We start from the raw sequence: 12,299 nt of genomic DNA on the forward strand, positions 1-12,299 counted from the left end.
GGAAGGGGGCGTGGCCAGCGCCAGGGAGCGGCAGCCCCGCGTTTTGCAGCGGGCGGGGCTGGGTATAAATGGGCGTAAATCGGTGTAAATAGGCGTAAATCGGTGTCAATCGGCGTCAAGCCCGGCCGGGCCGGAGCCCCGCGCCCCCCCGAGGACCCCTCCCCGCCCCGGGGAAGGCGCCGTTCCCGGGCTCCGTGCGCTTTTTTTAAAAAATAAGTCATTTTTTTTTTAATTTAAAATTGAAGTTTGAAACGACAGCAGGGAGAGCTGGAGGCGGGAAACGGTCGGGTTTTTTCTTCTTGTATTTAAGATGGGGGATACAGTTTTACAAAATGTGTGCATTTCTTGATTGCCACTTTCGTTAATGACAAGTCAGGTGAGATAACGACTCTGGTAAATAACGATCACGCCGAGGTTATATCGTGTGTACAGAAGTATTAACAACACTTACACCGAATAACAAGATTAGTGAAATTAAGCACTGACAGCCAAGTCCAACCACGGGGTGAACTGATGCAACTCCTGCCCCGAGGCTGAACGTGGCTCAGCACCCGGGTGAAAACATGGATTTTTACACTGTACCACCAATTCTGTGCTTCTACACCTGCCCTCAGAGGTTTTCCCCCTGAATACACACCGTTTGGGGCTAGCCCCAGCTTCACTCCACCACAGTGCAGTTGTACTTACATGTGCCCTATTCACACCCAGCAACAACTTTGCTCTGCTTGTTTTGCAGGAGGAATATGAAAAATAAAAGGGATGCAGATAAAATACTTCGAGTCTATACCTTAATGAGTGCTGAGTACTGCAAGCAACTGTGATTGTCATGTCAGTGACAGCAACAATGGCCTTGGTGCAGGGCATTTCCTGGCAAATACTGGGATTTTAAAAATTAATTTTTAATGACTTGACAATTTATCTAACACACTAGAAGCAAAGAATACAAGAGTGATGGCTTTGCTTATTAGTCAGTTTCATGCCTGTGTTATGCAAAGAACCATCGTATTGGTGCTTAAGTGTTCTTGCTTCAGCAGCCTGTTCTTAATCAGCAAACCACGTAGTGAATTTTAAGCATGCAGTTGTAGCTTACAAGGGAATGTAACAGGATTCAGGCTGGTTCATAAAGTCAAGCTGCTTTTTCCAGAGATGGACATAAGCTCGTGCTGAAATATATTTCTGAGTTGGGAACACAGGCAAATGGAATGTCTACACAGGGAATTGGACTGAGACTCTGCCTCAGGAACAGTTTGCCTCTGTGCCTCCAACGACGCCGCACACAGCTGTAACTTAGCAAGTGCATACCCAGTTTTTGCCCAGGTCAAAAAATCCTGCTCCTGATTTCCAAACAATCTGCATCAAAAACTTATATAAACTACTTCTAGGAAAAGGTGGAGGGGCAGGGGAGCAGACAGGTAAAAAAATGCAAATCATTGGTCCTTAAGTCCATTTGCTACTGACACTTGCCCTCAAGAAATGATCCTAGTCACTTATGTCTCCCACTCTCTGAAACAAGCAGTAAGGCAGTGCTGTAATCGCCAAGGAAGTAAGGAAAGGGACAGCCCAGGAAGGCACAGAAAGGTTCCTCAAGCCAGGCACAAGAGTAGGATCCACCTCATCACTCTTAACAAACTTTCCCACCTTTGCAGATTTGTTTCATTGCCAGAAGCTTGGCTGTTGCTGAGTTCCCCTTCTTTGGCAAGCAGGGCTGGCCAACCCTCTGACAAAGGCCTAACAAGGTAATGCCTGTACAGTGCTTAAGAACATGCAAAGTGCAATACAAGTGCCAATTGTTCTTACATTAGAGATTAATGAATTAATACTCCAAGAAATATATGCACTGAGGTAACTATAGCTTCAATACTACATTCCCTCATGGTAAAAAAAAAACCACAAAAAACCCCAAACAAAAAACCAAAACCCCACAACCAAACAAACCACAACAAATCCTCACTGAACTTTTCTCTAGAAAACAGGAATCCTGAATATGAAGTAGTAAAACCTTATTTATATTCTGTCAAGCTTACCACAGTGACAAGAGTGCCCTTTTAGTAAAGGCAGAACTGTGGAAGTGAAGTTCTCAGAGAAACTAAGAACTCTGCACTGAAGATTTCTTCCAATACCATCTCTGTAGTATGGCAGAGTTCTGCTCCCACCCATTACATCTGCAGAAGCTGGTGTGTCATCAAGCAGAAGTAACGCACAATCCAGCTTCAGATCTAGCATTCTGACAGCTGAACAAACAGAAACACCTGCTACCAAGGGTAAGTAGAACTTTCATCTGCATGAGTTCTCTGAGAGGTTCAGGTATAGTCCCTTAGGGGAGCCCACACTCCTCATTTGGGAGCTGGTGAGAATAAGGCTGTATGTAGTATTCAATGCATAAGCTCCTATTGGAGCACTCCAGCTCAGCATATAAGCTGATGATTCTGGTGGTCAGAAAAGGAGAAATGCAATAATTAATTAACCACTGCACATACTTTTCCTTTTTCATTCGGACTCAATATTCAACAGACTAACAATTTGGTCAATGAAACCAAACCCTGCATTCCTATGCACTGTGTGATAGGTTTAAGACATGGCACAAAAAAGTCAGTAGCACCCTAAACAGTAAACAAATACTGCTGGAAAATGCTGATGGATTCAGCTGGTTTCCAAGTGTTGAAAAACACCTGAAAAATCCTGACAAGGTATCCTGGTTCTGTTGAAACACTAACAGCTGCAGTAGGCCCTGCTTAGTGGTTTCATTCTGTTTTCTTACTCCAGTGCTCCTGTTAAACATTCCCTTCATCAATGCTCTGCAGCTGAAGTCTTTGGCTAACATGGGGCTTGATTCCACGCCGTGTGTTCATACCACTTCCTGGCAGAGCCCGCACAGGGAACAGAGCTCCTGCTAAAGCATCTTCGCCAAACAAGCTCATCTTCACATCAGCTTCAATAGCTCTTGCTAAACTGGATGCGTAACTCTCCAGAGATTTATGGACTTCAGCTTTTACATGGAGAACAGAATTCCTTGCAGCTTCTGGGAAAAGAGAAAAAAAAAAAAAGCAACATATCAGAAAATTAACAGCTGGTCAGCATGGCTGTGCAAATGCTTGAAGACTAATATTTATCCTTTTCTAAAGGTATGTTCATGCCCTCTCCAAAATCACTACCCTACAAGGTGCATTTACTAATGATACCCAGGGTTCCTAAACCCTTCTATAAACACAAAGCTTCAGAGTTACCTTGATAAATCAAGCAGAGAAAGATCAGTTCAAATTCAAGTGAATAAAAAAATAAAACCTGATGAAGCAAAGTGCTTATACACATTTAACTTTGAATTAAGTGCATGTTGAATGATCTTCCAAATCTGAACCTGGCCACACAGGATTTTATTGGTCTGAATTTGTGCCCAGCTGAAGCCAACAGCCTGATTTCTGCTTACTACCCAGAGGCCAGTATTAGGGGATTGTCTGGCATCAAGCAATTCTGTCTTCATGCAGAAGACAGAACTCTCTATCTGTACTTTCTCTGTTGTCAACACAACCTACAGCCTTTCAGGGATTCTCAGTGCATTTGGACCAAGATCTCACACTTCATTGCCACAAACAGTGCAGTTTAAGAGCTATTTTATACTGTACTTAAAGTCTAAACACCAGAGTTGTGTTTATGGATTAAGACTTCCCAAATTCCAGAGGCTTCTTCCAAGTGATTAGTTATTAAAATCAGCAGTCTGCTCTTCTAAGGCTTGAATTTGTTCCAGCCATGCTGTGGGATACACTTGTACTTCCAGTGGGAAAGCTGTAGAGCTCTCCATACCAGGAAAGGCTAAAGACTGCAGTGGTAGGCAGTAGTGTACCTCTTTCTAACCTTTTATTACCTCGGACATACCTGCTCTTTGGTGTTGATGTCATTGCTTTTGTAGCATCTACATACCTCCCTACCCAACAATGCTGAGCAACAGAGATTTTCAGCCTAAATGCAGTTCTTCAGTGACACTGCTGTAATAATGTAACATCTCAGAGATCCTGAAAATCCTAAGACATACCAGAGACAACTGCTAAACCTGTGGGGAACTTTTGCACTAAGACCTTCCCCTTCTATAATCATTCAGAAAGATAATAGGAAATGTGTGGTAATGTATTCGTCCAAGAAAAGAATCAGCTCATGCTGGGAAGTGGACAAAAGTGAATTTTACCAATATGTTTGAAGAGAAAATTCCACAGAAAGAGTCTTCTCATTATTTCAGAATCATAAAAATCCTCAGGTTTCATTACTACTTGATTCTTAGAGGCATTCTGATGATTTTTGTATTGTCCACAATAATTTATTATTTAGTAAATTAAGTTGTTATCATCAAGTCTTTTAGTCCGTATTATTGTAGCTATCAGCTTAAACTAACTGCCATATTTTACAGATGATCACAGCAAGACTATGCTAGCCCAGAATCAACAAGTTAACTAAAAAGTAAGTGCCTGTAGTTCACCTATTTTCACCCACATCTGCTGAAAAAAATACTCAGTAAAATGAGTGAAGTAAGCATTAAGTAAAAAAAATGAAACAGAATAAAATTACGCTTAGACCATTAAAATCTGTAAATAGAAGAATTTCAAGTCTGTGAATGACAAAGTTGGTAGGAGGCAGCAAGTGAGAAACACTGGGATAATGGAATCAAGGTATGAGGGCAGGAAAATGTATTCCCTGAGAAACACAAAACAGACTGCAACAGCCACCAGATGACTGGAGTTGCAGAGAGGATACTGCTGTGCAGTATAAGTGCATATGCAAGGAATCACAGCTTCTGACTTCTTTCATCAGTACTTAAGAATCGGAAGGTCCGATCTTACTTTCTCTTGTACCTGCATGAATGGTCAGGTCTGTCAAAGTGAACAGTGGTCATAAATGTTCTATGGCAATTCTGAAGGTCCTTGGAGGTTTCCTGAGCAGGCAATACAGTTGGTTCTGAGTATTTCCATGCTTACTCCTAAACCCACCTTTAATTTGCTCTACTTCATCTTCAAATGTCACTGAGCTCCTCCTTCGAGGAGGACAGATGCAGTGTGGGGCATGAGGGCCATCTGAGCTATCATCTTCAAGCAGCATTGCATCTGTTCCTGAAACAAAGCAAAAGTTCTCAAGCAAAACAGAGTAACACTGGGATACAATATGTAAGTGGTAACAAAAACTTTTCAGTCTATAGCAGACATAGACATCAAAAGATGTCTAAACCCCGCTAATTTCAGCTTGAAATAAACATTGCACAGTAAATTAATGTCAAGTTTTCATTGAAAAGATTTGGAAATCAAGTCTCATTGGCCATCTAAAACCTCAAGCAGCTCCAAAATGCTCAGCTGCAGAGCTTATCCAGTCAACAGAACAGCAGACAAAGGTGAAATCTTACCTTCACTAAATAAAGGGTGAAGGTGAGGGCAAATCCCCTCATTTCCTAAAGAAGACAAAAGGCTAACAATGCTCCTCGAGAGGCAGACAACCATAGCTGCCAAATGTCATGCCTGTAATCAGATCTGGACAGAAACCTAAACCAGAGATTTTTTCTGCTCAACTTAGCTTGTCTCTAACAGCCTGTTTTCACTTTCTTGAAGTGTATTTTAATGGGGAAAAATCCCTTGCTGATTGGAAACTATTTTTGTCTGATGAGTCTTTTTTCCAATTTAGGAGTTTGTTGTTTGGTGTTTTTTTCATTTCACCTCCCTGCATTTGCTCTGCACATTTCCAATACAAAAAAAAAGTTTACAAGCACGAGGAAACTCATCTAGGTGTCTCTGCAACGGTTTCACAGCAAGGGCAAGACTGCAGGCTACTCCTCCCTCGTGATGCTGGTCTCTGCAGTGTAAGGGAGAGGTGAAGCAAGCATTTTGAGGAGATACTAGAACAGTGCTGAGTGAGCAGTCCTCAGGGAGGCTGGTGTTGGAAGACACAGCTGCACACACACTCAAAACATGACACTTTATTTTCAGCCCATTTACTCCTGTGGTGTGAAAACAGGTCTAGCACAAAGAGCCTTCACAGGTTTTGTAACTCCTCCATATGGTGGCTTCACATCCTCTTCACCCACATGACTGGTTTAGATCTTCAGGTGTATTATATTTTTGCAATAAGGAGGTGTTTCAGTGGACATTTGTCAGAAACTGATAGAAATGCGTGGCTGGAGGTATCCCTCTAGACAACATCCTGCTCCACAGGTCTAATCTTTGCTGACAATTTATTGTGATATAGCAAAGTGATAAACTTTTGAAGTTCTGTCATACTCCTCCATCCAGCACACAAGCGAGCGAGCTGCTGCCCTCATACAGTCCTGAATAAGCTAATGACTTTCTGTGCTGTTATGTGGATCTAATGGGTTTGAGGCTGACTACTGAAAACAGCAGGCTCTTACTGATCTCCAAAGATACAGAATCCACCTCAGAAATGTAGTGCACAACAGAAGGGTGGCACTGGGAAGATCCTTTCTTCCGTGGAGCAGAATTTTAGTGCTTTTTCAAAATGCACCAGTTCAGCTATTTTTTTTTTTTTCAAATAAGGTTACTGAAGAGCCTCTTATTTTTACAGAGTAGATCTTTTCCTTGGAAAATTAATATTAAGACAGGATTTCTAGCAATCAGGACTTTGGTCTCCCACTTCACTATTTTGCATACAGTTGGCACCACCCAGATTTTTTCCTCTCCTACTACTTGCATCAGTTTTTCACGTGAAAAGCCCAGCTTCTCTTTAGCAGGGCAGCTAAAGACACAACTGCATCACAAACCACAGGATCATGTACTGCAGCAGGCAGCATTTTAGGGAAACTAAGACTCCAGTCCCTGGTCTTTAGTTTCTCACAGTAAAGGCACCCAGTGAAAGTCTTTCACAAGGGTGATTACTTTGTATCCATTCCCAGGCTATGGATATACCCCCTCCATAACAAACAATGTCACTTCTAACAGCATTAGGTGTATGCATTTGGTTTGTTCACGTATTTAAACTGCTTATTCCTGAAAAGATGATAACACAGCATCCTCTTAATTGAGGCAGGTTTATCAGGACGCCACTCTCCTTCATATTGTGCAGTTGCAGAATAACCACAACAGGCATAGAACTACCAGTGCAAAACAACTTCCAAAATAAATCCTAGCTCCATAAGAAACAAACCTCTAACACCAAACAAATGTTAGAAGATCACCCTCTGGTGTCTCTAGAGCAGAAATACTCTTTAAAATAACTGCAATGCCATTAAGGAGTGGTAGCCGAATTAACTGCTCGAAAAACCTAGCAACATCTCTGGACGGAAAACTACTGGCAGAACTCTTTTTTCCCCTTCTCCAAACCATCTTCAATTGAGAGATCTTAAGGAGTGACAAAATCGTAAGCTGAAAATATCCTAATAATTTATGTTTACATTGCTAGATGAACAAGATAAGGTCTCTTACAGACTAGGAAACAGAAACGAACATTCTCCACAGCACTTTGTTGGTCTGGTCCTTGCAGACACAGTGAAAGTCCATGAAGATAGATAGAAACTAAAGAAGGGAACAAAAGCAGTAAGTCCTGTTACCAGGACATACTATCAAGAGAGTAAGCCTTAGAGAAAACAGTATGTTACAAGTAAATATAGTTGGAGCAAGGAAGGAAAAAACAACTGCAGCAGTTTTGCTGGAACAGATGCTTCATGTCATCCATCCACCGGAAGACATCTGTGTGTGTAAATACAGACCACACCAGAGAGTTTTACTGACTTACAAGTGCAGCCCTCTAATCAAGAAAAGAGACCAGGAGACTTTCAGTTACCTGAATCCTGTGAGCAGCTGAAACCTGTGTCTCCTGTGCTGCTGCTGTTTCCTAGTGGCCGCCCACCTGCCATGAGGGCAGTGAGATGAGGAGATAGTCCCAAATCTGCAAGAGAGTTTGTTCCTGTTACACAGTGAATGTCTAAGAGGTCTGTAACAGTGAAAACCTCTCCCTGTAATACCCACTGTACTGCCTTATTATTCTATATATAAAACTCAGCTTGCTGATCCAGAATGCACAGCATCTGGACTTCCCATCTTAAGGCATCCAGTCAGCAGCTTTTAGGTATGACACGTCTCCTTTCTACCTGCAACATCTCCCTCCCACTCTTTTTGCAACTGCATGTGTTTCATCAGCCAGACAGGCTGAACACAGAGCATTTGCACTCAGAGAGATGAGGATATTTGCCAGACACCTTCTGGACAGAGAACAACCTCATAGCCACCAGCAGCTGTGACAAGCCATTCATGTGGCAGGAAGATCTGGGGCACCGAGATGCCTGGCTTCTTTCAGATCTCCAAAATAGGAAGGGAGGAGACTATAGCATTCTTAGAAAGGTGCAGTCTTCAGATCTCACTTAAAGATTTTGTTGTGGGTTTGGCTGGTTGTTGTTGTTTAGGTTTTTTTCTTATTCCCTATCAGCCTGCAGCTAATACACCTGACAAATTTGAAGCTGTCAGCTTCTTAGCACTTGGAAAGAGCAAGAAAATTCCTGTCTTTTCCCTCCCACCACTGTTCCCAATGTATTCATCCACAGCAACTCCTGGATAGAGATTTGCAAATGGGAGGAGCATTAGAACACCTTGGGATGTGGCTGCAGCTACAGAACTTTTTCATTTAGATGGGAGTGTCTCCCAATGATTCCAGGTTGCAGAATAGATAACGGATACCTTGCTGCACCCCTCTCCCTTTCACATTTTAGATCTCCCTTCACAATTAAGTAACCTCAGTTCCTGCCTCTACATTAAATGTCCCAAGGGATTCCATGAAGATGTCCTGGTTTTGGAAGCATCTGAACAGGATCAGGGAAATTTAAAAATACCAGAATTTTGTTGCATTGCTACTTTAAAGAGAACAAAATCTGAGCACCTGAAGCTCTCAGCCTGCAACTTGGAGACATCAAATAGGTTTACTCTTTTACATAGTTATACTTTATGATCTTTTCTTCACAACCATTAAGCCTAAAAACTCAATTTACAGATATAGTAACACCAGTGTAACTTCAGTAAACCTCAGAAAGTTGTAGAATAAAGCCAGGAATCAAAGAACAAGTGCTGCCAAATGTGGGTAACACAAACTAGTATGGACATGAAACGAAATGCTTGAGAGAAAAGAAAAGAACTGTCTTGTATTAACCTCATCACTGCCTTCTCTGGCAGAGTAAACTTTTGTACAGTAGGAGAAAGAGGTTAACTCCCATAAAAAAAAAAAAAGTTCCTTTCAAGTGCCTATGATAACCTGAACAAAAGACTGCTGAAATCTCCAGAAACATCCCACTTTGTTTACAAAGCCCTGAAACATGCCCAGCACGTGCAGACAAGAAGCCTTGTTCTTACTGGTACTAAGGAAGAGTGTCGTTGGTGGCCACGTGTCTTACCTGTGATCCTATTGGAAATACTGAATAACCTGGACGTCCTGTGCCGCTGGACAAAGGACTCGCGGTAATACCGATCCCCAAAGCACATCCCTAGTAGCTCCTTGCGCACTGTCTTGTTCCACAGTCCATAAATTAGTGGATGGCAAATGGCACTGGAGAAGGAGAGCCACGTAGCTAGTGTCTCCAAGGCAGGGGAAATACTATTTTTTCCCCAAAGTGCTTCTGATGTAATTACTACCATGTAAGGCCCCCACGTTATCACAAAAGCACCGATGACAACCAAGATGGTTATGAATGCTTTGCACTGGTTGGCTGAGTAGACAACCCCTTGGAAAGCGTTCCTTCGGCTGCCAGAAGAGGATGTGGAAGTGCTGGAGTTCTTCCTCCCGTTCCTCTGGGAGTCCTCCTCCGCGATGACCACGCTACCACAGTGGATCTTGCGGGCCTTAATCCTTGCCACGCGGAATATGAATCCGTAGCAGATCATCATGACCAGGAAGGGTAGCAGGGCACACCAGATCTGCCAAAAGGCAGTGTACCCAACCTCTTTATGCCAGGCCGCCACACACATCCACTTGAATTGGTCAAACTCCAAAGACGACCAGCCGAAAAGTGGGGGCAGGCAGCCAATAAGGGAATGTAACCACACATACACAAGAGCTACCACTGCTCTGTTGCCTGTTATCTTCATTGGGTAAACCATCGGGTACAGGACAGCATAGTATCTGGTGGACAAGCAAAGCAAGAGTCAACAGGAGCACAAAAGATGCACATTTTTTTTTAAAAAAAGAACATATTCTAATGATTGTGATACCTAGTTCTCTTTTCTCTAAATCTCAAAGCAGGCCCATGGAGTCTGTTTATAATTAGATGTAAAAATACACACTACTGCAGTCAAGACTGTAAAACTTGGCTGGAAGGGACACATGCAGTTATTAAATCTGTCCTTATGTGTGAGCATGTGCTTAGGATATGGCCTGAAATTTTAACTCGCTATTTCTTGTTTTTCAAGTAGTATGTTATGATACCTTCAACAGCTTTAAAAAAAAGTCATGTCTGCATTTAGCATTGCTGATGATGTAAATTTCTTCTGTTCTGTATCAAAATCTCACAAGGGGCTGAAGGAAAAATGACACTGTAACAGCACGCAGCATTACCCACTGCAGTGCTTCACAAGTCTACGAAGAACCAACGAGTCACTCTGTGGAACAACTAGGTAATTATGAATGATGGTTAATTAGAAAAGAGCTGCTCACCGGTCTATAGCTATGAGTCCGATCCATTAGAAAATTATGAATGATGGTTAATTAGAATAGAGCTGCTCACCGGTCTATAGCTATGAGTCCAAGAGTCAGCATGCTGGCTGAGCTGATCAGCATGTAGAGAAGGGCTGAGAAATTGCACCAAACAACTCCGAAGATCCATTCTCGCCGGATGGAGCTGGTAACAACAAAAGGCAGCACCAGTATGGACAGCAGGAAGTTGGAGAGGGTCAGGCTGAACACAAACTTGTTGCTCAAGGTGAGAAGGTAAGACTTCCGATAGAGGGTGACGACGATCACCAGGTTGCCCAAACAGATGAAAATAGCAATGACGACGATGGCAATTGACTCGGTGACTCTGACTGCCCCGTCTTCCTGCGTGGTGAGGTTCCTCAGGCCCTTCACGTTGCTGAGGGAGGAATTGCTGCTCATGGTCAGAGCGCACAGAGCTGGAGCAGCCAAGACATGCTGAGCAGCTAGAAGCAGAACAAGGCTCAGAAACATTCAGGCAAGATTTCTTCAAACTCTCTCCAAAGACTGGAGGCGCTTTAGCTTGTGTTAACTAAAATTTACCTGTAGGATGTAGGATACCATTTTAGATAGGAAAGCAAAGGGGCAGAAAATTGCCTATGAGTACACCAAAGAGGTCAATGACAGCATCACGCTTGGAACAGTGAAGAAAGGGTCTGAAAGACAAAAGGAGATGGAGGGGGGGAACACAAGAAAGAAAATTAGCAAATTTATTATTATTATGCTTTTAAATTCTGCCTGTTTATCCTGATTGTTACTTTGTACTCTGCATGTGCGGCATTTGTTGGCGGTCTGTGGGTGCTTGACTGGTCATACCCTGCTGACTCTTCCTTAACAGTTGCTAAGTAACATTCAAAGACTCAGGGATCGTTGCATGTACCCTCCTAACATCGCTCCTCTGTGTTCGTAACCACCTTGGCTATGACAGTGATTCTAGTTTACTGCCAAAGTACTGGGGGAACTGGCTTGAAGACACTTCCTTGGATGAAGCTGTCGTCCAATCTACAGAAATGTTTGAGAATATTTAACCCTTTACTTCTCAGTGTCAGCATCCATCTCACTGACTCACAATCTTATTTTGTGAAACCTTGCTATTTCTCCCAATTCCTCAGGCAGCCTTCTCCCTGCTGCCTCCAACAGGCACTCACACCTACTTCATGCAATGCTTCACCCATCTGCAGGCCAGCACAGAGAAGAAAAAACACCACCAAGAACGCAAATACGCAAACCTGGAAACTGTAGAGCCCATCAATTCATGCAAAGTTGGTATCAACATTTCTTGGGTGGCAGGGCCTCAGGGAAAGCCACCTCAGCTCACTCGGTGGCTGTGCCCACCCAGAGGGCCAGGAGTACTCACAGAAACACTTCAGTCTGTTGGGGCAGCAACATCAGGCTGGAGAGACGCGGGTCTTCCATTTCCACGCGTGCTGTCCTGAGAGCGCAATCGAAGACATTAATTACTACCGGGCTACGCTTTGTAAAACACAACTTGGCTCTTCTCTCGCAAAGCTGAACTGTTCGCACGGGGGCTTCTCCCCAAAATCCTCCCTACACACCCCGCACCACCTCTACGAGCCCTGCGGGGCTTTCCCACCGGAGCAGGCTCGGGAAGGGCACCCACCCCCGAGGGGCTGCGCCCGCCCCTT

The 12,299-nt window shown here is 43.3% G+C and overlaps 2 protein-coding genes across 2 annotated transcripts in view; both read right to left on the reverse strand.

Annotated features, from left to right (window-relative positions):
* TTF2 (transcription termination factor, RNA polymerase II) overlaps positions 1-864 on the reverse strand; it is a 21,912-nt gene extending 21,048 nt beyond the window's left edge. The window contains exon 1 of the mRNA XM_010001445.1: positions 788-864. Within this exon, the coding sequence (XP_009999747.1) occupies positions 788-864 (77 nt within the window). The remainder of the gene's footprint in view (positions 1-787) is intronic.
* Positions 865-2,771: 1,907 nt separating this feature from the next.
* GPR161 (G protein-coupled receptor 161) lies at positions 2,772-11,127 on the reverse strand. Its single transcript, XM_010001428.1, has 5 exons — positions 10,688-11,127; positions 9,362-10,086; positions 7,765-7,869; positions 4,974-5,093; positions 2,772-3,019 (listed from the first exon to the last, which is right to left on the reverse strand). Exons 1-5 carry the CDS (start codon positions 11,125-11,127, stop codon positions 2,772-2,774), a joined length of 1,638 nt encoding a protein of 545 aa, XP_009999730.1.
* Between the last annotated feature and the right edge of the window lie 1,172 nt (positions 11,128-12,299).

The sequence above is a fragment of the Chaetura pelagica genome, unplaced genomic scaffold (genome assembly GCF_000747805.2).
Source record: "Chaetura pelagica isolate M959 unplaced genomic scaffold, ChaPel_1.0 scaffold377, whole genome shotgun sequence".
Taxonomy (NCBI): Eukaryota; Metazoa; Chordata; class Aves; order Apodiformes; family Apodidae; genus Chaetura; species Chaetura pelagica.

Coding starts and splice junctions, on each gene's coding strand:
- GPR161 (XM_010001428.1), bottom strand. CDS start 11,127: ATGTTTCTGAGCCTTGTTCTGCTTCTAGCTGCTCAGCATGTCTTGGCT. Junction 10,087..10,687: donor GGACTCATAGCTATAGACCG/GTGAGCAGCTCT, acceptor CTTGTCCACCAG/ATACTATGCTGTCCTGTACC. Junction 5,094..7,764: donor CAGCTGCTCACAGGATTCAG/GTAACTGAAAGT, acceptor GCTTTGTTTCAG/GAACAGATGCAATGCTGCTT.